The 26226-nt window shown below is 33.3% G+C and overlaps 1 protein-coding gene and 1 pseudogene across 3 annotated transcripts in view; both read right to left on the bottom strand.

The window, feature by feature from the left end:
* jar (Myosin heavy chain 95F jaguar) overlaps nt 1–24827 on the bottom strand; it is a 42431-nt gene extending 17604 nt beyond the window's left edge. For all 3 annotated transcript variants that reach the window (XM_085186751.1, XM_085186753.1, XM_085186752.1), the window contains exons 1-2: nt 24594–24827; nt 73–265 (exon numbers count right to left, since the gene is read on the bottom strand). In XM_085186751.1, coding sequence (XP_085042877.1) covers nt 73–259 — 187 coding nt within the window. In that variant the 5' untranslated portion in view covers nt 260–265; nt 24594–24827. The remainder of the gene's footprint in view (nt 1–72; nt 266–24593) is intronic.
* On the bottom strand, nt 21629–22323 carry LOC146538055 (myophilin pseudogene; annotated as a pseudogene).
* Nucleotides 24828–26226: the final 1399 nt, after the last annotated feature.

The raw sequence follows: 26226 nt of genomic DNA, 5'->3' as shown, positions 1-26226 counted from the left end.
CACTGATCTCCTGCACCACGACTGGTCTCAATAGTAGCTTTATATTCTTTCACTACATTATTTAAAACTTACAATTATCATCAACATCCTTAGTAGGATCTCCAGCCGGGAAGATATCATCAAAAGTGCACACACGTCTTGGATATTTATTGTCTACTGGGAACACGTCTGCCTCTTCGCCCATCAGCTCATGTAACCGGGCCAGCACGAACCCCTCGTTGGGGTCGCGCACCCATACCAGCTGCTTGTCGATCGTCATTTTTTACTGAAACAAAAATAAGTACTATTAAAATATGAATATTTTGGCTTTATTTTTTAAGTACTATAAGATGAAATTAATCAAATCTTGTGTATTAATTATTATGTGGACTTCGAACACACTATGTATAACAGTGAAGTAAGGAATAACAAAGATTGGTTAATTAAATTCTTACGCCAACTTATACATTATATTTAGTTAATCAGCCCGTTTTAATTTAATATTTCTAAACAATATAATATAAATATTTATAAAAGTATTTGTACACTAATTATAAAAATATTCCTCGGTGCATTTGAATTTACATAAATTCATTTTGAATACTAATGACTGGTTACATTGGAAACGAAGCTGCATTAAAACTTGAGGCAGTTGCATGGCCATATAAAAACTGAACAAGAACAGAATGCATGCATGCATAAAGATAAACGATCACTGTAAAATCATTATTTTACGAATTGTGTAAAGCTATAAGATATTACAACAAAATGAACAACTGTAACGCAATTCTCGGAGGTAACGGGCAACGGCCGAACGGCATAATTCACTTTCGTTACGAACGTGTGTGGATCGTGCGTTATACTTTCTTGGGTTATGTAATTATATTGGATTATTAAATTGTTTGTTTCTGTTTTCAAAATTGTTAGTCTTTTTTTCACGCTGTATCCCGCATATAGAAGGAAGGTAGTGATAATACACTTCGTTTTCCACCTTCCGCCGAATTTACGAGGCATTGCGTGTTGAGTGGCGTAATTCAACGCCTTTGCCTTGGTACTAGAGCAAACCACTACTCTAATACTTTGTTAGTTATCCTTGAATGCGGGAGAGTCAAGAGGAAATATAAAAAAACGTATAACGAATTATAATTTTATAGTATTTTTTTATAGTCATAATTTTTAGATGTGTATATCATAATTTATTATTTCTCTATGCAAAAGTATTAAGATGACGTTGTATCCGAAGCCATATAATCATAGTTAATAACCTTATGATTGTAATATATTATAGACTTAAAATAAAACTTACACAAGCTGTTTTGAATAATTTCTTTATAAAATGAGTCATTACCAAGCTATGGACTTATGCGGGCGAACTTTAAATATCAACGTTGAACCCTAATATAGTTCAGCTGTCGTTCCGGTGGGTGCTTCCGGAAACAAAATGCTAAACAACCCAAACATGATATATTTAAATAGTATTACTGCCGATTAAAGAAAACTATGTCTTATTTGTTTTTGCAAATGTCAACTCTTGAATTAGTGATTAGTGTCTTAGCTCTACGTTAGCAATGCATAGCATCAAGCCAAAAAAGATAGAAATTGTAATAATAAACAACCATTTGCTCATAGACTCAATTCTAATATGAAGGAGATACGTACAGTTTATTTTTTAATTTCTTTTACGCCACATCTTGTTAACATCAAGCCTTAGGTTAGGTAACTTTTGTTTACCTTAAAATAATTTGTGGGGCTCGCGTATTGATTGATGTTTGCAAGAACTTTTACTACTTTTAAAATGTTTGTATCGTATATGTGTAATTCAGTAAGTATTATCTAAGTATAGGAAAAAGTAACACGGTAAATAAAAAACAAAATATGAGGTTTTCGTGGCACAACGGCATACCGTCAGAAGATTCTTACTCGCGTGAATGAATTGTTTTTATTTTCTAGGTTACCTAGGATGGTAAGTCTTCATCCTTATAAACAACTCTCATATCATTAAAAACATTACACTTACAAATAAATACCACTTTTGTTTATATATATATTGCCTTAAAAAAACAACTGCATAATCAACACTACGTCCATTTCTAGTGAAAGTCACTAACTAAAATTATAAAACGCGACATTAAACACAAATTGCCCACCGAACTATTATCACGTACCGTAACTTTAGCCGCGCACTCCGTAACAGTAAAAAAAATGTTATTTTTTTAATTGAGCGATACAAATGAAAACGAAATCTTACAAAACTGTTGTATAATAGGAAGTCTCTCACATGCTATCTTATGTGGAATAGAGCGGAAATCCAGGTCAGACAATCGAATTATCAACGGACTGACTGTAAAAAATGTAATGGATATCTCACAAGTATAAGGAGAGAAGCTCGATTCCATGTTATCGTCATAAAAAAAAATCAACTTTACGTTGTATCCCGCACACAGCAGGGTAGGCAGAGGGAACCTAGACACTCCGCTCTCCAATTTCTACATTGTAGGTCACCGGGTACTAATTATAAAAGTTGACGAATATAATTTTTTTTCTGTGAAATATTTACCTGTAAATCTTAAGTTCTCACTTCATAATAAATTTTAGAACTGTAGGTTTCAAATAAGCATGGTGAATAAAAATCTAAAAGAATTTAATGATATTTTTGCTCCGAAAAAAAAAAAAGACTTAGGCTTATTTTTAATTGTGAACATATTAGCCATCATCAGTGTTAGTCGAGCTCAATTAATTTGCAGAGAAAATCTAATATTTACGAAAACACCATAATAATATAATTTATATTACATAATATAAGAACAATTGTATGTATATATACATATAAAGATTGATTACTATCATTATACGGATAGAAATCTATGAATAAACAATGTACTGGCGGAAATAAGTGGACACGAATCGTAAGAATCAGATTCAAACGAATAGGTATGTGGATCGGCAAGCATTACATGTAAAAGAAAAGTTAGGCCTCTCTGGAGACACTTTCATATTACATGTATCGTCCCAAAGGAGGAAAGAAGGTATTCCTCATTTTATTAATGATATTCATACAAAGCATTATGCTTTAAGAATAGTGGTCATTGGCCAGAAACCTTTCTAATGTATATTAGAAATATTAAAAATTATAAATATTACCATAGTGTTTAAAGAATATGATGTAGAGACGTATTAACATATGCTTGTGTTTTTAATGAATGCTTGACGCCGTAACCCACACAGGATAGGCAGGATAGGCAGTTTAGGCAGAGGGAACTTCGTGTTAAAACACTTCCTTTCCCCACTTATTAACATATAAGAATTCGAAATATTTATGCAACTTTAAATTGAATAAAGCATGCAATTCCTAAATTGCATATAATATTAAAAACAAAGTTATATTATAGTCATCTTAGGATCAAAGCGTTCCTATTGAATGGTTCAAAGCAAACTACTTCTGACATCAATCATGTCTCGGCCTTTGACATTTTTAGAGCGTGTTAGACAACAATGCCAATACCAGTGTTGATAGAAGACAAAGCATTTTATACCTTAAAAGTTGTAGGAGAAGACAAAAAGAAAGTCACGTCAGTTAGAATTCAGAGCTGACCTGGTAACCTCGAAGATATTTTACACCGATTTAGCTATATAAAGACCTTCAATTTCCTTAATTCTCCATCTATATCGATTACTTTCTCTATCATTCACAAAGTAATTGGTAATTGCTATCTCTTTATTTTGAAGCCGAAAATATTTATTACAAAATGAACTTGACCCAAACGATCCATTTATTATGCATGAGTCACTAATACTGTGTATTATACTGACAGATGTTCCTACGGTAATAAAACACTGTTTAAATAATTAACTTACCATTTCACAATTTATTATAAGTATGGAAAATGGAAATATATAGTATAGGTTTTAATAAATATATTATACATATAATAAAACTATAAACCATAGCTGTCCGTACATGGAAATAGTATATGAGATTTTTTTTTATTTGGGGCATTTATGAATGTAATAATTTTATTTTTTTGTCTATTTCTCTGTGCCTTTTAATGATATGGATAATATTAATATAATTAGATAATGATTTAAATGCAGTTGTTACTATTGTGTTTTGGCGAACTCTCCTATTAACAATTAGTGTTTGTTTTATTTTAATTGTGTAGTACAAGCAGGCGAAGGCGAATAATACCATAACAAATTTAGAATCCGCATTTTTTAGAAGTATAGTCGTTATCTTGTCATGGACTTTAACGTCACTCCGAAGAAGAAAGTAGCCGAGAAACGTAGGCCTCGGATCAAGTGGTGGTTGCTGAATGGACCGATGCAGACCGACTTCCTGGCAGAGGTGAAAAGTCACGATCTTTCGACTAACACCGAGACTGCTCAGGATGCTTGGGATCGGGCTCAGTCGGCAATCATTGCGGCGGGCAGGCGAGTTCTTGGCCTTTCTAGGGGAGGACGTGTCATCGACAGGGAGACATGGTGGTGGAATGACGAGGTGCAGGAGGTGACTCGTGAAAAGAAGGCTGCCTTTAAGAAGTGGCAGGAATCCAACTCTCCTGAAGACAGACTGGAGTACACAGTAGCTAAACGTGCCTGTAAAGGAGCTGTAGCCAGAGCCCGTAGTGAAAGTTTGTCACCATTGTATGATAAACTTGAAACTGTGGAGGGGCAGAAGCTCATTTACAAATTGGCACGTTCCCGGGATAAAGTGACGCAAGATATCGCAAAATGTCTTTGCGTCAAAGATTCCCAGGGCACGCTGCTCTGTAGTCATGCCTCTGTGAAGGAGAGGTGGAGAAGCTACTTCCAGGAGTTGCTAAATACTCAGCACCCATGCAGTCTTCATCACGACCCACTGCCTAACCTCGGACTTATTGCCCCAATAACCCTTGACGAAACACGTAATTGCCTTCGACGCATGAAGAACGGAAAAGCGGTGGGACCTGACGACATTCCGATCGAAGCGTGGAAATCGTTGGGCTCTCTTGGTGTGCTCATGCTTACTGACCTTTTTAACCACATCTTGAACACTGGTAAGATGCCGCATCAGTGGCGGCTTAGCTTTATTACCCCTATTTACAAGGGAAGGGGCAGTGTTCAAGATTGTGGTAGTTATAGGAGCATTAAGCTTATGAGTCATACCATGAAGCTCTTCGAGCGCATGATCGACCTCAGGCTCCGCCGAGAGTGTACTATCTCTGAGTCTCAATATGGATTTCAGCCAGGATCGGGCACCATGGACGCCATTTTCGCCCTCAGAACTTTGATGGAGACATACAGGGAAAAAAGGAGAGCTCTTGTGGCCTTTTTAGACCTGCAGAAGGCCTTTGACTGTGTGCCTCGTCAGTGTATCTGGTGGGCATTGTGATCCAAAGGGATCCCTGAGGCCTATATTGAGATCATCAGAGACATGTACCACGATTCCGCTTCTATGGTTAGGACTGCTGTTGGCGACACTAGACCCTTCCCGATTACAGTGGGGGTTCACCAGGGCTCAGCTCTTAGTCCGTTCTTATTCAATGTAGTGCTCGATACTGTCTCGGCTCACATCCAGGACCAGCCTCCATGGCTGATTATGTATGCCGATGACATAGCACTCATTGCCGAGAACCGACTGACGCTGGAGCGTAAAGTGAACCTCTGGAAGGGAACGCTTGAGAACGGCGGTCTTAAACTAAATGTGTCGAAGACAGAGTACATGGCCTGCGGGAGCCGGGACTCGAGCACCATCCTTATAGGTCCTGAGCCAGCTGTTAAGTCGGAGAAGTTCAGGTACCTTGGATCCGTTATGCACGAGTCTGGAGGCATCGATCACGATGTCCAAGGGCGGATAAGCGCTGCCTGGGCCAAATGGCGGGAGGTCACTGGTGTGGTCTGCGACCGCAGAATACCGCCCAAGCTCAAGGGGCTGATATACAAGAGCATCATCCGACCGGTTCTTTTATACGGCAGCGAATGTTGGCCGGCACTATCCCGGCACACTCAGGAGCTTCACGTCACGGAAATGAAGATGCTGAGGTGGATGTGCGGCGTGACGCGGTCTGACCGCATACGCAACACATTCATTCGAGGTAGTCTTGGAGTCCGTGACGTAGCGGATAAGCTCCAAGAGCGTCGTCTGAGATGGTTTGGCCACGTTACGCGCCGGCCTAAGAACTATGTCGGATGCAAGTGCCTTGCTATATCAGTCCCTGGAGTCAGACCTCCTAGACGCCCAAGGAAGCGCTGGCTGGATGTCGTGATGCAGGACATGAGAGCCAATGGTCTAACCACCGAGGACGCAAAAGTGGAGTAGGTTGAGTAGGAGGGCAGACCCTGGCAATAGCCGGGATTAATGCCAGGAGGAAAAGAAAAAAAGTCGTTACAACTTTCTTCAATTTAAAAAATCGTAAATTTCATGTTATTAAAATAAATATGTATATTTTCACTAAAATGACTGTTTTAATAGTTCTCGGCTGATGTTAGATAAACAATGAGATTGAACAGATAAAACTGACAAACGGCGGCGGCGCGACTTCTCATGAGTCAGAAAGCGTCTAAATTGCTGAACCGACCTCCGGGGTCGGGTTGCGATTTGCGCAGCGAACGAATGAAACGATGTCGAATTACTTTTTATTACTTACGCTTCTTTTAATTGAATAAGTGTGCATTTATTATTATAATTAATATAATAATTATCTTTAAGTAATAATTGTTTTGGTTGCCTCGTATCAAATTCAAATGATTTAAGTCGAACTAAAATTAGAAGCAATGTTGATAAAAAATAATGAATGGAATATGCACCGGAAATCAAATAAAAAACTTAATTGATCATTTATCCAAATTAATATTTCTTAGTACTTGTATAATAATAATAAAAGATATAGTTATTAATGGCAAAAGTTAAGCGTGAACTTGCTCGTGACAAGAATCAGCTAGTGACAGACAGAATAATAAATATATATAATGGATACATGTTAAATCATAAAAACTAGCATTTTATTTTACGTCAGAATAAATTACAGACTTTATTCATACTATTATCTTATCGCGCCAAGGCCCACAAACAATGAAAATTCTTAGGTGAGTATTTCAAAGTGTTGCTCACTTTTGTTTGAACTTGAAGAAAAATAGAGAACAATATGTATGCTGCTGAAATTATTAAAGAGATTTATGGTTGTGTTATTATCATTATAATATATTTTATACACTAATTCGGTAGTGACGTACCTATCTGCTTACTTATTCATAGGTATTAGTCTAACCATATGAAAGAAAGTCTCTAAACTTATATTTTAAATATAAAAAAACTCTGTTTATTTAACGTTTATTGAGATATGACACATAAAAATCTTCCTAATTTCATTAGAAGTCATATTAGTTTAGGTTTTAGTAGAGAGGAATAAGTCTATGTCCACCATAAATGGTACAAAAGATAATGAAAGTGAGATAAGAACTATGAGGAAAAAACTGTTTATTTTGTTTTTGAAAATATTTTCCTATTATGCACAGCTAAGATGGCAACATTATATTTATACTTATACATGGCTATGCCATGGATTAGATGAGGAACGTTTCGTACAGCGGAAAATAGAAAAAGAATTACATTTTTTCAACTTCACGCTGTATCCCTTCTGCATAGTAGAGCGCGCAGATGGAATCTAGTGTTAAGACACTCTTGTCTTCCACTTTCCCCGATTGGGAATTAAACCCACTAGTGTCACGTTTAAATACACACGCTTGTGCCACTGCACTACGACGGTGCAGAAAATTATATAATGTTCACTACATCGAATGTGATTTACACATAGGTACTTGTCACGTGTAGGTGTTGAACACCTGCTATGCGCCCACATATAAAGGAGCCTTTTAAAGGTATCTACGGGAGAAAAAATATCTAAGTATATATTATTATATATTAAAAGCTATATTAGCTTCACTGTTCAGGCCAGTTGTGTATGGTTGTGAGTTCGATTCCCACTCGGGAATATGAAATAAGTAGTTAATATTTTCATTTCTTCGCTCTGGTTGGCGGCGTTGACTTCTGCCACTCAACACGCAATGCCTCCAGAATTCGGTGAAAAATGGGAAACTGTTATCTTAACACTAGGTTCCCTTTGGCCACCTTGCTCTGTGCGGGACACAGCTAGCTAAAAAAACTATTCGTGTATTGTATTCATTATAAAGTACAGTACAAGTACTTGCTTGTTGAAAATGTTTTGTAAGAGCGAAACTTCTAGACACGCGTAGGAGTTTATTTAGACACTTTAGCACGTCCAGGATGTGGTATAAAAAATAGTGCCTAAGTAACACTTTGTATTAGCAATGGTTTATTCATAAAAAGTTTTTTCTGTATATTTTAAAAACAAGATAATTTTAATGGAAATTCTATATTTTTTCTATTATTTTACATATCTTAATTGAATATACTACTTTTCTGTATCGATAAAGCTTTAATTGAATAAAATTATTCAAAATAAAAATCTATTTCTAAATGACTAACCCCAGAATACGGTATATTAAGAGATTTGTTATTTTTAATGAATAATAAATGTTTATGATAGTAATTAATGTAGATAAATTTGACTACTAAGTTCATAATATATTTAGTTTTATAACTATTATGTTTATAAACTTAAAATAAAGTTTTGCATTCTTATATGAGTGTATATATTTAAGCGTTATTCATGTTGTTTCTAAAGATTTCTGAATTTCGGAAGTTTATCTGTTTTATATAAATAAATTATCATCAAATTTTTCAATCTCTTTATTTATGTATCTCTCACATTACGAGAAATAGAGAAAGAGAACTTAAAAACAAATGAATGAACAATCATTTTGAGGGCTCAAGAACAACGCTATCCTCTACCACAGTCTTCCAACTACTGATAGGTAATGGACACACGTTTATTAATAAAAAAATTTAAACTGGATATAATGACATATCAAGTTTCAATTTTTTTTGCCCATTGAACGGGTGAAGCTAGATTATGAGTTTTGTCAATTTTATTATAAAAAATTACATCATTCTATAGCTTCGAAAGCAAAACTTATCTAATATCATCATAATAATAAACTAATTACAAAAAACATTTAATTCAATCATAGACGGTAGAGTCGTCGTCATTATAAAAAACATGACACTTCAAGCGTTAAATACAGCCATACAAAAAGATACTAGCATCAGGTTTTTTAAAATGATTTACAAATTAAATTCTCAGAGATGTTCTTGAAATAATTTTAAATGAAAGAAAACTTATGAATAAATTATTACATTTTTATCATACCATCTTCTTATATTTGCATAAGAAAATCACTCCATTCACCGCTTTATACTAATTCAGCTTGCTTGCAAATTAATGGTTTTATATACAAATATTTATCCAAATAGAAATTGAACTAACGACTGTCACATCACTGAAATACATTTCAACTGCGCTACCAAAGAAATTTACTAATAACTTAACGCAGTTTCAAGAAAAACAAAAAAATACAATCAACACAAGACGTACAGACGACCACTTTTTAATATTTTTTTATGTTACCATAATACGAATACGGTTATAGCAACGTCCTGGGAACCTTAGTCATGTTTATCAATGCCAAGGCTTCGTATTCGGTGCGGCTAAACTTGTTTTTATGTCGGTCATAGCTGTAAGTTGAATGGTCCAACGGTCCTGCGCGAGCGGTACACGCTGATGTAGTATAAGATGTTTTAGCATTGGTATTGGTAGGCATATTCAATTGAAATATTTTTTTATGGAATTTTATATTTTTTATGGTTATTAATTTTGTCAATATCTTTTTTCTCTGTTATATGTGAGAGATGTTTGAACTTTCTTTCAACTTTCTTAGAAATAGCAGCACACAGCAGGGTAGGCAGAGGGAACCTAGTGTTAAGTTATAATAATTGTAACCGCATCATATTGTATTTTATATACAAATACAGTTCTAGAAACATTATCTAATAAACAATCGGTTATATCGATATGAACGTTACTTGAAAATGTAGGTCAGCCTTAATACATTACTAGTAGCTACTTCTACTAATACCTCACGCTAAATTGGAACAATAGCTTTCAATTGAACATGAGTTTGCTATAAAATGTAGAAATTTAAAAGGAAAATAATAATTTTAAATAATTCATGATGCTGAGTTAAAAATATGCAAAAAAAAATAGTTACAGTTAAGATTTTTATCACATACTAGCGGCCCGCTCGCGGTTTCACCCGCGTGAACTATGTTATTATTAATTTCTGTCTCCATGACTACGTCCTAGTGACGTCTATGCAAAATTTGAGACTCCTAGCATTTGTAGTAACGAAGTTTCATACAAAGTTTCGACCCCATAAACAACCCCTTAGAAATTGAATATTGCAAATTCCCGTCTTAGCGAGCACCTACGTCCTATAAGTAACTCCTATGCAAAATTTGAGATTCCTAGCACATGTAGTTTCTGAGATTTCGTGATGAGTGAGTGACCTTTCGATTTTATATATATAGATAATATTTCTACGTTCTCTGGTGTCAGTTCATAAATATTAATAATAATAAGAGATATCAACCAGAGCTAAGTTTAAAATAAACTGGTTTGCGACAGACCACTGTGGTATACTTTCAAAACCTAAGTGCCGTTGTATTCCATTGAAACGATGCATTTTTAATATATGTAAAACAAGTTGTTACAGAAATACCGATATTTCATTGTTAAGAGACCGTTTGGACAAAAACATTTTGTTTAAATTCCACAGTATTATATGCATACCTTATAGATTGAATTTCATTGTTATCTTTGTAAGCTTAAATTTAAATTCAGTTTTATATACATATATTTATAATGTAATTTTCAGATTGTTAGACTAGATCACTAAATATATCTTTTATGCTCGGAAAGTGGTGAACAGACAGACTTATCAATGGACTTTCTTTAAATATTGTACAAAATGTGAGACGGTATCTTTTTAGATAGTTTCGAGTTTTTTTAAATAAATCATAATACATTTAACTAACTGATTATAACCAAAACAAAGAATGTGTGAGAAAAACAAAAAAATAGAAAAGCTATGGGAATTACTAATTAAGAAGGATTTATGATAGCGAGTTACTAAAGTTAAAGCAACATACTAAGCTTCTGTAATATTGACTATTAGGCAATAAAATACAATTTTATTTTATGACAAAGCCGTAAAAAATTTATAGATGTTTCGAGTTTCGTTATTTGTTTATTTTAATAGATACAGTATTAAAGTATATGAATCTTAATGAAAAAAAAAATAAATGAATGGTTAAATCACCTAAACACCTGACATATATTTTTTTATGTCAAAAAATGTTGAAAGTTCCTCTAAAATTACAACTAAATTGTGCAATGTGCTGCATGAGCCTATCGTACAACAAAATAACACTATGTCTTAGTAATTAACAAAACGTATAAGATCGCAATACAAATTAATACATCAATTAGTCCAATCTATATCTGTATATTGTAGGTTAACGAATAAACCATCACGGGGGGCACAGGGCCATATCAATTGACCCCCCTGTGCGGATGTGACGGGAATGACGCAGGTGCAGGTGAAACATATATAAATAGACAATTGTTTTTTTTAGTTTCACGCTGCATCCCGCAAGTAGCGGGCAGCCTAGAGTTAAGACATTCCTTTCCCAACTTTCCACCTTATTCTGGTGGCAATGCGTGTTGAGTGGCAGAACTCATCGAATTTTGCCTCGACACCAGAGCGAAGAAATGAAAACATAAATTCAAATAAATATTTCAATTTCTCGAGCGAGAAATATGAAATAATTATAAAAGTATGAAAAAAATCGATAGTATTAAAAGCAAACATTAGTTAAATGAAGTTGTTATAATTTGTTTAACTGTGGTCTGTTTCTGACTCACTTGACATCCAGATGCCTTCTTTTAAACGAACAAGCTGTACGTATCATATTATTATTCATTCAGTGCAACCGACACTTAAAATAAAAGCAAGTGACATTAAACATGATATTAATAAACAAAATAAGGATTGATTCTATTTTAATATTTCTGTCCGTATGGTACTAAATTGATGTTTGTATGAAATAATAATAAATGGATGACTAAGAATTTATATGTTTTGTCATTAATATTAAAAACATAACATTAATAGTGGCGCAGTTAAAAATAGTAACTATGCAAACGTTGGTAGTGGGTTTGATGCATGCTCGTATGAATATTTATAATGATGAAGATAATAACTTTTTTGCTGGAAAATCTATTGGAAATTGAACAACGATCAATGAAAATGTTTAAAAAATTTAAAATTACACCATACTGTTGAAAGTGTTAAAACCTAATCCTTTTAATAGCTCTCCTATTTTTTATTAAGGATTTTTTTACGTTAATAACAATATATGCATCGCTAATTGGCGGTCACGGTCAATACTAGCTCTGCTGCACACATGTGTTTTTATTACATTATTTCAACACATCGCCCGCACTTCCTAAGGATAGTAGTTTTGGGCAGGGTGCAAGTATAATCATTTCTTTGTCCCTTTTTTAATTTCGTATAGAGGGGAGAAAGGTACGTCGAGTGGAACCTATAGTCGAATTTGTTGAACCATAAAGTTGATTTAATTATCTTGTTTATCCTATCCTATCCTATCCTATCCTATCCTATCCTATCCTATATCTTATAAAACAAAGTCGCTTTTTGTGTCTGTCTGAACTTTCTAACTCTTCTTCTTCTAAACCACCCAACGGATTTGGATGCGGTTTTCACCATTAGGTCGAGTATTTCTCAGAGAAGGTTTATATATAGTTTATTATTTGTACATTCTTATGTAAATTACCATAAATACGATAAATGTGTATAAAGTCCTACCCGCTGAGACACTTTGGCGCATGCGCTGCTTTAATGGTAAATACTACACGAAAAAAATGTACTGGAGTATTGTTCCTCTTAATAAGATCTACAAAAAAGTCCGCGATGGCATATTCGTATCTTTTAAGAATAACGTGTAGTGATCATTTTTCTGTCTAAAAATAGTAATTTCAATATTTTTTTTATTGTGAGGGATATTTTTCCATAATGGTATTAATCCTTATCCTTTTAAATACTTTATTAAATTTCTACGTTAAACGAAGATAAAATTTGCTTTTTAAACTATTTCGAAATTGCGAATAGTTTTAGAGAAAAACGCATTTAATTATTGACACATCACGCCGTTCACACATCAACTGTATCGAGTCAAGCTTCACTTATCCCTTACTCTCAGCATATAAATAAGTACATTAGTTACGTTGGCCATTTAATGTAGATCAAAACTGTCTTTTCTGTTTTTCATTTTAATAAGTACTTTAGAAGTTGTTACAATATCAAAAAATCCTTGCTGCGAAACGCGCCTCGCGACGTTATGCTTATACATACAAGCGAGTCCCGCGCCCGCCTGCCTTACACGCATCGGTGGTTCAGTGGTAGAATGCTCGCCTGCCACGCGGGCAGCCCGGGTTCAATTCCCGGCCAATGCATTCTATTTAATTTTCGTCACAGGCAGCCACGTAGTGCTTGCATTTCATCAGGGACAGAATACCCTCTTCAGCATTAACCACAAGCTCGAAAAAAAAAAACCCGCCTACCTTTATAGCAACGAAGATTTAGATGCGTTTGCACGTATTGGATAATTCGAGTTGAATGTATTATTTAATGTCATTTAACTATCTAAAAATAGTAATTTAAATATATTTTAATAAATACTTGAAAAGATTAGTAGCACAGATTTAAAATTACGGTACCTACTAAAAAATCCTTGCTGTGTAAAACAATTGGAAAATCCGTATTGAAACTACGAAAATGCGGGTTGCATTAGGGTTTAATTAATTTTCAAATTATCTTAAGTGCTTTGCAAACATACATTATATGAATAATCCAGTAGTAAAAGCGGGCGAAGCCGCAATAGGGTCGCTAGTATCTTATAAAACAAAGTCGCTTTTCGTGTCTGTCTGAACTTTCTAACTCTTCTTCTTCTAAACCACCCAACGGATTTTTATGCGGTTTTCACCATTAGGTCGAGTATTTCGCAGGGAAGGTTTATATATAGTTTATTATTTGTACATTCTTATGTAAATTAACATAAATACGATAAATGTGTCTAAAGTTCTACCCGTTGAGACACTTTCGCGCATGCGCTGCTTTAATGGTAAGTCGTACATGAAAATAATGTACTGGAGTATTGTTCCTCTTAATAAGATCTACAAAAAAGTCCGCGAGAGCATATTTTTATCTTTTAAGAATAACGTGTAGTGATCATATTTCTGTCTAAAAATAGTAATTTCAATATATTTTTTATTGTGACGGATATTTTTCCATAATGGTATTAATCCTTATCCTTTAAAATACTTTATTAATTTTCTACGTTAAACGAAGATAAAATTGGCTTTTTACACTATTTCGAAATTGCGAGTAGTATTAGAGAAAAACGCATTTAATTGTTGACACATCACGCCGTTGACTCATCAGCTGTGCCGACTCAAGTTTTACTTATTCCTTACTCTCAGCATATAAATAAGTATATTAGTTACGTTGGCCATTTAATGTAGATCAAAACTGTCTTTTACTGTTTTTTCATTTTAATAAGTACTTTAGAAGTTGTTACAATATCAAAACATCCTTGCTGCGAAACGCCCCCCGCGACGTTTTGCTTATACAAGCGCGTCATGAGCAGTCATCGGTGGTTCAGTGGTAGAATGCTCGCATGCCACGCGGGCGGCCCGGGTTCGATTCCCGGCCGATGCATTCTATTTAATTTTCCTCACAGGCAGCCACGTAGTGCTTGCTTTTCATCAGGGACAGAATAACTTCTTCAGCATTAACCACAAGCTCGAAAAAAAAACCCACCCGCTATAGAGGCATAGCAACGAAGATTTAGATGCGTTTGGATAATTGGAGTTGAATGTATTATTTCAGCGCGATATATTTGGTTTCATATTTTTTGTAGTAGTTATTAGTAGGTAGGCTTTTGTTTATAATTTCTTCCGTTTAAAAATAGTCATTTAACTATCTAAAAATGGTCATTGAAATATATTTTAATAAGTACTTGAAAAAATTAGTAGCACAGATTTAAAATTTCGGTACCTACTAAAAATCCTTGCAGTGTAAAACAATTGGAAAATCCTTATTGAAACTACGAAAATGCGGGTTGCATTAGGGTTTAATTAATTTTCACATTATCTTAAGTGCTTTGCAAACATACATTATATGAATAATCCAGTAGTAAAAGCGGGCGAAGCCGCAAGGGGGTCGCTAGTATTCAAATATAAACACTATGGAGTATGTAAACATTAAGTCTGCAAACGCGAAAGGTTTTGGATTCGATTCCCTCGCGAGGAAAAGAATTGTTTAATATTTTAATTTCCTCGCCATAGCAACGAGGCAAAGCGTGGCGTTGAGCTCGTCCAATCAACATGCTTTGGCTCTAGAATTCAGCAGAAAGTAGGCAGTGCAAGCGTCTTAACACTATATCCCCAGGTTCCTTCTGCCTACCCTACTAGATGCAAGATTGCAATTAGTATTTCAATTTAGAATATCATATCAATAGATAATGCATGAATACTGTTTGTTTAACGCCTGTTTGTTACACCTTCAATTTCCCAAGGCATTTTATCGCGTAGGAATATAATACGAACACCTTGACATTGTTTTATAATAAATACCTATATAAAAGCTAGTGATAAATAATATACATTGCTCTTCATAAACCTCTTTTTTGAAATTGCATGATGAAAAGCGGAGAGCATGGTCACCAAACCTAAGATCCTCTGTCCTCTGTTCCAATAATATTAAGTATTGTTTTGTTTAACTTTCTGTTGACTTAAAAATTCTATCAATATGACATTAACAGGATTGTTATACTTCCAAAGTAAGTGACCGAAATACGTGCTTCTTTTTATGCAATAGTAAGAAAGAAATGCCTTTTGCTTAGACTGTGTCCGAATATATTTTGTAAAAGTTACACAGTTTTTATTTGTTTTAAACTAGCAGCGATACCTGGAATTGATTATATTAATAATGTTTAATAAACGTTTATTTCAGGTAAACGGATACTCTTATCAAATTTCCTTTAAGACTTGTTCCTTTTTTGTGGTATCTCGTTCTATTCTAGATCCAAATAGAAACCAATGACAATGCGGGCATTTACATATACGAGTAGTTCAATAGCGCCTTAGGACTTAATACAAATTAAAAATTAATTAAAATCTGCTTCACGCTGTCCCGCACTCTGCAGGGTAGGCAGAGGGAACCTAGTGGTAAGATACTCCGTTCCCACTTTCCGCCGCAGTGGCGGAACTCAATAACGCGCTTTGCCTGGACAACAAAAAAAATATTTTTTAAAGATCTTCAAAATACTATGACATTTCATTTCCTACGAAGCATTTAATATATATGCAGTTTAATATATATTTCCTACGAAGCATTTAATATAAAGCATTTAATATATATATGGGTTATTTATAGCAAGTCAGTGTGGTAAATCATTATGATGGTATCATTAAAAAGATTACTTGCTCGTTGTAACATGTAAGCATTAGCTTTCTAACGGATGTGTCAGCACTATGTCAAACTAAAGTGTTGCCAGCAAATTAATGGCGTTACCGTATCTCACTTTTACTGTGCTCTAATCCGAGATACGATGAGATAATGGATTATTGGACAGTTTTACCATAGGTAGCTTTTGGAAATCGATTGCAGTTATGGATATATAGGGCGACACGTTTATGGAATCATATTTTTTTAATGATAAGATGGAAAGTCATTTCTCGTGGATGATATTCCTGGGAAGTACGAGATTCTTAGAGGGAACTTGCATATTGCATACTTGCATAAAATATTAATAATTTATCTACTTTGAATGCTGTAAGTAAACCAAAGGTGTAGTAGTTGTTAAACATAGTAGTATTATCTCGCCCCAATACGTCAGTAACTTTTGAAGAGAGAAGAGAACTTTCAAAGATAAGGAGAATAATATATGGACAGACCACAATAGAAACTCTACAATGGTATTTCACATATAAACGAAGTATGATTATGGAAATTGTGACGAGCTTGGTAGCGGATGTCACTCCGTTACAGAGATAATCTCCGGCCGATTGACTGCGCATAGCGGTACGGGTCTGGACGATGGTTATAAATAGCTATAAAAACAAGATCTTGATATAATTGGAGATGAGTAAGTACTGTACGGTAGTTAATGGTAATTGGTTAGTATAGAAATAATGAGAAATATAATTATATGTAAGAATTACCAAATAGAATTTGTATCTAATAATGCCTATAATGTAAGAATATTATTATTATTATTATTATTTATTATTCTCGTTTCGGCGCAAGCATTCATGATTCAAATTACATGTCTCTTAATTTTTCCAAAATATTGAGAATTACATAAGCTATAAATAAAAAAGCTTAGAATAATCTAAATATTGCAAAGACGCAATGCTGAAAATAGTAATAAAGAAAGTTATTATAATAATATAGGGAAGATATTTTTACGATTTCTACACGGTCTTAAAATGAAAGAGTGATGTTTATCCTTTTAATAAGCTTATGGAACTAATCAAATCAATCAAAAATAAGAGAATATTATAAATTTAAACTTTACGTAAAGACAAAAAAATAAAAATGTAATCAATGTAAACGCGACAGCGAATGCGTTTACAGTCGTAGAAGCCCCATTATTGAATCATTTGTCACTAAATAAAAGATATGTTTTACCTCTATAGTATTATGATATAATAATTGATGGTCTACAAGGAATGTACTTGAGGTATAGTAAATTATAGTAGTAGCCGCTGTACCGTGGCAAGAAGCCTTGCAAGCACGATCGATATCGTGTAACGTGGGAAATATGCTTAGAATATAACGATATTATCAGTTATTTCAATTTTTATATACTATACCTGAAGTTTGGCATAATTAAAGTGGTGGTGTGGACCTAAGCTAGGTTCTAACTAGCCGTAGGTACTAGGAATAGTTATAACTCTAGGTTGAATGTGGTTTTTCAAAATATATAGTGTATAATATATTAATATTAGTGATGCTCATTCGAGCAATGACTTATTATAATTTCTCCGCTCTGACATGGCAATGCGCGGTGTTGAAATCCGCTAATTAACACGAGAGAGCTCGAATTTAAAAAATTGGAAGACGGGGAGACTGTTAGACACGTGTGAGAAGCATTCGAAGCTGCATTAAATTAGATCTTTTATTTCTCCACAACATAAATATATATAAAAACGAGTAAAAGAATATATTTTTATATAAAAATATCTATTTTAATTGAAAATAAGCTTGTTCAATATATATATTTTTTTCAGAACACAAGGACGTAGCATTTACCTATTTCTAAATAAAAATAATATAATTACGATAAAGAATACTTCTAAAAATAGTTTTCTTAACTAAATGCCAATAGACCCAACTATTACATAACCAACTGATTACTTAGAGCATGATTTGTGGAAATCAGTCGCTTTCGAAACCAGCTGAAGACAAAGTTGCCAAATCACTGAAGTCTGTCTACTCATGCCTGACACAACTATAAGACACTTTCACGCCATTACCTTATTATATTATTGATGAAAGATTACTAAATCACTCTATGTGAAAGTTATAAATTATAGAATTAATTATTTAATGTTTCATTCATTTATTCTGCGTTGAAAGTCTCCAGAATTCGGCAGAAAGTGAGGAACGGAATGTCTTCTTAACACTAGGTTCCCTCCGCCTATCCTGCTGTGTGCGGGATACAGCGTGAAGCTGATATTTTTATTCTGCATTGAAAATAGCACTTGAGCCCCTGCGCCACAACTGGCCTCTAGAATTATAATTATAATGATGTTAAAGTTAAATAGCTAGGTACAATACAAACATAAAGTTAGGTCACCGACGTAATCCAGGCTGAGCCTACTCAAGGCTTTCAAAAGGCGGTCAGAATTGTACTAATCCGGGCAATTATACTTGAAAGAACTGTTACCAATTCAATGCATTAAAATGTTATTCCAATATTAGCTATTATTAAATATTAACTAGCCGAGTAATTGTTAGGCCAGTCTAGGGGCTCAAAGGTGTGACTACAACGCGACGGTTGTGGGTTCAATCCCCAATCGAGAAATTATTATTATATATTTATTTCAATTTATATTTTCATTTCGTCTACGCAAAGCGCGGCATTGAGTTCCGCCACTTTCCTCCAGAATTCGCAGGAAAGTGGGAACTGAGTGTTTCAACACTAATTCCCTCTGCATATCCTGCTGTGTGCGTGATACAGCGTGAAGCTGATTTTCTGTTTTGATCTTAAAACTATTACTCATAAAATCCTATACTATGTTGATCTATCTAAATAAATACATAAAGAATCCGAAACCATTTTCCTTTTGGTTTATAATAGTTTTGAGGTAGTCGTTGCTAATATTAATGTAATTACTATTCATTAATTTAGTTTATGTTATAAAAGTTGTTCATTAGATTAGCGTGTATGTTCTTCTGATAAATTGAAATGATAGCAAACCAGTTTCATTCATATCAAGTTTAACATTTCTATTTTTATCCCGAATATTATAAATTGCTGAAGAGTTTGTTTGGTCGAACGTGCTTAACACGGGAACAACTGGTTTGAATTGAAGAATCCTTTGTGCGTAGGGTGTAGGACTGTAGTCCTTTTATTAAGGGCTATGTGCACTATACGGGGGCAAAGCTGCTTTTAAGTCTGTGCACCTCGTAATAGTCTAGTAGAGGTAAAAAAAGCCTTTACACAAGAAGATCAGTTAAAAGTTAAGGTTAAGGCCTTAAAAATATCTCTAGATAGATGGAGACGTCAGTGTCTCTACTCTATAATTACTAAAGCTAATATATTTACTAAATTTTTTTTATATATACGGGGTGTTTAAACTTGAACCAAAACAAAGTTAAAATGCGCTAGCGCAGGAACATCCGTGCTTCCGGTAGTTGCTGGCGCGTGACCACACCTTCCGGTAGGTGAGTTACAATCACACATTTTGTTTTAGTTTTACGCTTATTAACACTTACTACTAATTAGACTGATTTAATTTTATATTAAGCTTTATTTAAGTAAAATGTAATTATTACCTTTTATACGTACAATTAACGCTGTAATGTTCCTATACATAGTAACTTAATAGCTTTAAAACTTAAAAAAATGTCAATAAATATAAGCAAAAAATAATAGATAAGTAATACTAAAAAACATTTGATTATGACACATAGATTAATAAATATATTAATAACTAGCTACCCGCTCGCGGCTTCCCCCGCTTGAACTACATAATTATTAATTTACTAATCTCCATTACTTTTTATTTTCTCATAATCGATCAGCGTGAACAAACAGACAGACAAACGGCAGACAGACCAACATTAAATTACTTATTTTTGGTTCTTTTACATTATTAAGTGCGACCAAGAACATTTTTCTTACATATCTTCCATGTATTTTATTATAAGTATAGATATAGATTTATTTTAATGATTATGACTAAATGTAAAAACTAGTTAAACAAATATTATTACCATTAAGGTAAGTTCTGCAAAGGAAGCCAGCAAAGTGTTGTCAGTTGCCACCAGAAGTAATGAGAATGAAAAATGAGTGTTCATGTAACACGTAGACGCTTAGCACATAATATAATCTACGAATACGATGATATCATTTCAATAATTGCTAGACGGATTAACGATATCTGAAATATATTTAGGTATAGAGTAATATTATTAAATGTTATTATTATTAATATTATATATATATATATATATATATATATATATATATAAACATGTTCAACTTTGTATTTTTTTAAATAATTATGTGAATAGAAAAGTAAATTAAAGTAATGTATATTTTTTCAGCTTAACGCTGTATCCCACACATAACAGGCAAAGGGAACCTAGTGTTAAGACACTCTGTTTCTCATCTTCCGCCGAATTTGGAGCTTTGCCTCGTTAGCATTATTACCAGAGCGTAATATTTTATTTCCTAGTCCGGAATCGAACACACAACCTGTCGCGTTTACAATCTCACGCTTTTGCCTCTGTGTCACGATTGGCCTCAATATTGTATAAAAAGTAATTTCAATTCCAATTGAAGCAAATAATAACTTAAAACATCGGCATACGGCCATGTTTAAGTAAATATCAGAAACTCAAAATAAAATGCCGCAAGGAATAAATATCTAAATTTAGTTATGTTTATATGAAAGTTGGCATAAACCTTTACTTGCTAGGCAACAGATTCCCGTCGAGGTTAGATCGATATGCGGTGTGGTGACGTCAAGTAGACCATTAGGGAGGTGATTGTCACTAATTCTTCGCAAAGGTCACGAGGGCGATCTATGCTTTAGGGAACCTGTAGTTGTATGGTATCCTCGCCTTTTATGATATTATAGCAATGAGAAAGAGGAAGACAGGTTTATTTAGGATATATTTACTAAATAACTTAATAAAAATATTATAAGGTATTAATTAATATACCTGATAAAAAAAGCCAATAAAAAGATATTAAAATTGCATTACAATATCATTGTAGCAATACATAAGTGAAATACAGTAACCGTTATCTAATCGCTCTCAGTTACGCATTCTTTCTAGTCTCACCACACCTTGTTGTAAAAGAAAAAAGAAATTTAAAAAGTTATAAAAATATTTATTACATAAATAGCTATATATTATTCTTTTAAATTACATTTGACGTCGGTTACCAAATGAAATTCCAGATTGCTGGCCTTTGTTAGTTCCATACTGGAGAGATATTACATTCTGACCAGCCTTCAGTTGTTCATCGCTAAATTCTCTCACGTTCTTGTCGGCTTCCTTTGGACCGATGGATGGTAGGCCGAAATTACCAGCTTTTCGGCCAAGCGACTGTAGACATACTACCACTGAGTATAAGTTTTGCTTCTCCCAAAGATCAATAGTCTGGAAAGTTTCCTGAGCTGGCACACCTAATTTCTTCACGGCCTCAAGGAAAGCGTTTATGTTTTCCATGCACTTGAAGGCCATGGTGGATTGGTTGATTTTCTTGACCGATCCCTCTTGGAACTTGTTTACAAGGTGACATAAAAGGGTGCCATCTTTAAGTACCTCATATAGGTTGTCTGCGTCTCCAGCAGTGTTGGCAGGTTGTCCGACGATTTTCCTGATCCATTCGAGGGTTTCTTGAGCAATATCGTCATTATATTTGCTATGGATCCTTGCCTGGGCCTCAGCATTGATGCCAGCCTTTCCAGCGCGATATTCAGCCATGTTTTGTGTTGACAGCTTTACGGACACGTAGCCACTGAGGCTCCTTGCGATAAGTAAACTCCCAATATCAGGTACATGACACATACGATTGATAGCGACTATCGCTATATAAACGTAATCGTTAAAAATTTTATCGCGTTTATTATCAAAAATATAATTATATTTTATGATTTTAATTGACTTTTGTAAGTTACAAAAATATCGATGAGCAAGGCTGAAACTTTCCTGTGGCCCTAATATTTTTGATAAAAAAGTGCTGGTGATGGAGAAAACAACATTCTTGATTTATTAGTATTGTTGTTTATATCTTCACACTGCATTCAGAACATAACATGGTAGTCAGAGGGAACCTAGTGTTACCAAAGAGCTTGTCACATCTTTAGTATTGATAATATTTTATTTATAATTTAGCCTTAGAAACTGAATGATGTACTTATATTGACCTCATGGATGTCTCTGCATAATGAAGAAAGTTTGATCACATTTAAAAAGAATTACTTGGATAACTAGAATAAATATAATTATAGATATAATATATTAGTCTCAACTATTTGCAAATGTAATTATAAATTATGACACTTACACTATATCAACTATAACACTTCAGCACTATGAAGAGGCAGGATTACCTATTTAATTATAACAACAATATTAAGCATAGCACCTTAGAATATTCTAGAACATAAACTGATCAATCTTATCTTTATTATATTGATATTAACATATTATCAGATTTATCGATTGTCGGTGACATTACTGAAATAGTCTTGAAACGAAACAATTATTGTATTTAGTATACAATTGTTTAATTATAAATTGTGTTGTACATAATAAGAACACAGACTATTTTGGCAGAGAAAGTGGAGAATGGAGTGTCTTGACACTAAGTTTTCTCTACCTACTTTATTACATGAGATAAAATGTGAATAGCTTTATAATTATTAAAAAAGTCCAACAATTAATGAACATAAAATATTGCCTTCAATTGAGTTACCTTATAGAATTGAGTTTTTGCATTTGTGTAAACAAAGCCAACAAGTTGTTGTTTTTAGTTTATTTTATGGTTTCAATATCTTGCTGTTAAAAATACTTTTATAGACTTTTGTTTAATGTAAACCCTGTGCTGCTTTCCATGATTTTTCCTATTTTTTAAGACAATGTCTGAAAAGGATCAATTTTTGAAATGCACTGAGACCTACACTCACAAATGTTGGCTTTTTTGCAATTGCAGTTTGTGGTTGTGCTACATTTATGTCGTACTACACCAAAACAATAATAATAATTTGATATTGGTAGTTCAATAGATTAAATTGACATTTAGAAAAAAACTAAATTTGGTATCACAAAACTAGTCAGAGATTGTGTATGATAATAAGTATTTATTTATTTGTTTATGTGTAGTGGCTCTCTTAGATTAGATGGTAACTATAATAAGTGCCATTATAATGGAAAGAGAAAATAAGGAAACATCCTTATATCACCATCACATTCTAATTTAACTAAACACATAATTTGAATGGTTCAATAAAATTTAACGCCTTATTGTTATCAAGTTTAATAGAAAGAGCCTTAATTTTCAGACAATGGTTGCTACTTGTGCAATGTGACCTTCCTAAATCTCACTGTATTGCATTATTTTATTGTTTTAATAAATAAAACAATGAAAGGTCTATTGCTGGCTTGGAACAAAGAACTTATCACCTGTAGATAAAGTTAGGTGCTGATATGGATCACTTTGACTACCGATATGCAGTAATTTAAATGTAAACGGGTAATGAGCCGATAAAAGCAATTTAATTGCACTTTTATTTTTCTATGTACCCTATTTAATTATGAAATTTTCGACAATTTTCATAATAAACATTGAAAGTGGGTTATTGTTAACTCAATTAGTTACTAATTACGGAGAAACAAATCTCAAAATAACGTTAAATAAACAGACGAAACTATATTTTACGCAAAAAGTTTCGTTAATACGATTCCAACAAGAATACATAGGTAGGATATTAGTTACCTTTATTCACGTAGGTTTTCTAAAGCTAATAAAGTTATATTATATTTATGAATCATAATTATAATAGCCTTATGGTAAGCGGCTTCGTTGGTTTTGCATAAATTTAATAACTACAATGAACATTTAAATTAGGTACCTACTTAATCTTCATTTAGCATATTACAACTGAAAAAATGTCACGATTTAATTATAACTAACACTAATGTAATCAAATTAGATAGTTTCGACAATAGATAAAGATAAGCAACGATATCGTAACACCGAATAGGTATTTGATGTAGTTTTTAAAACTTTTATTAGACTAAAAATTATATAAAAACATAATACTTACGTTGCAACAGCGTATAACGATTCTTGTAAAGTTAACACAACACAAACAGTAGTTTAATTAATGAACAATATCCATTTTATTATTTCACAACACCTCACTTTCACGAGATAAAGTATATACCTGCCAACGTTGAACCGCGCGGCTAATATTTGTTGACACAACGAATACGAAATATGAACTCACTACGCTAGTGTTCGTTCGAAAACGTTTGTTTCTGTAATGCCATTCACAATTACCATTCCCCCTTCTCTTAACCGGCATGTGACATTAGTGATGCGCTCTGATTGGCTGCGTGGTGTGTAGTGATGTTGTAATTTTAATCGATTATCGATTATAGAAGATATTATTGCCGTTTTTTATTATTAATGTAGTAATAGATCGTTTTTTAATAATGTTATTTGAGTTTTTTCTAATATTACAAGTGATGAAATAATATTTATTTGATTATTTGTGAATGAAATATCATATCATATTTAAAAATATTTGTTTTCTAATTCTAGAGGTTTTGCATATTAAGTAGAGAAATTCAACGCCACGCTAGCCTCGAAAGCAGAGCGAAAAAATAAAATATATATTTAAATAAATATTTCAATACCTCGAGTGGGGATCGAAGCTAAAACCAGTTGCTTTTACAGTAGCACTTTGTGCCTCTGCGCCACTACTATGTTAATACGATTATATTAAATTATCGATTGATTGATTTCTCGAAATATGGCGTTTCGAGCATGCCAGTTGAGCACAATTCATTTCGCCAATGTCACGTTGTATGGAAAACACACGAAGGAAATTAACCGGTAATAAAAAAGATAAATATACATAATTATAGAATACATGTAAAAAAAGAGATCCTGTGTTAGTACAGCCTTCACCTAAAACAAAACAAACACAAATTTACAATATATACACAACACATTAGATTAGTAATAAATAATATTTTACATGGGGGTTAATTTATAAATTATCGATATCATCTGAATATTCTGTAGATACATCACTTTTGAACTTACGTCAACTTTGACAGTTGTATTCTGTTCGGAAACATACAGAGAATGTAATTTATGTAAATGTTGAAATAATATTGTAATTAACTAATTACAAAAAAATATATTTGCTTAAATTGAATTACTTACAAAACTTTAAAACAAATTTAATCATTATTATACTTTTAGAAAGATATAGTCTTGTACATATGTTTACCACCTTTTCAAATTGCTGACTACGCATGTACCGTTCTTAATAAATTAAACTTCAGATTTTTTACAAAAATTTCAATAAAATTACTTATTCTTAGTAATTAGAATTTTTAACGATTGTTGTCTATATAGTTTCTCAAATTCTAAATACATGCTTATCATTTTGTTAATTTAAATTGTTTCACTTTTTTAAGCCGCTGTGGCGACTCTACACGCGCAGTGATACAAGACTGCAACTGTAAAAGTGATGGTTGTAAATTCGATTGGCACCCTGAGCACCAATGTGTAATTAAATATTTAGCATTTTTATTTGTTCAGTCTGCTATTCAGGCAAAGCGCGGCGTTGAGTTCTTTAGCCCTTATATTTGTGGTGTAGAATTGAATAAAAATACAATTGATATGTTTACTAGAGTTGTTGTATTTCTGTCTTGTTTAAGTAT

The sequence above is a fragment of the Heliconius melpomene genome, chromosome 6, assembly GCF_056956725.1.
Source record: "Heliconius melpomene rosina isolate 202511_hmr_F chromosome 6, ASM5695672v1, whole genome shotgun sequence".
In the NCBI taxonomy this organism is placed as follows: domain Eukaryota; kingdom Metazoa; phylum Arthropoda; class Insecta; order Lepidoptera; family Nymphalidae; genus Heliconius; species Heliconius melpomene.
This window is presented reverse-complemented; position numbering and strand designations above follow the sequence as displayed.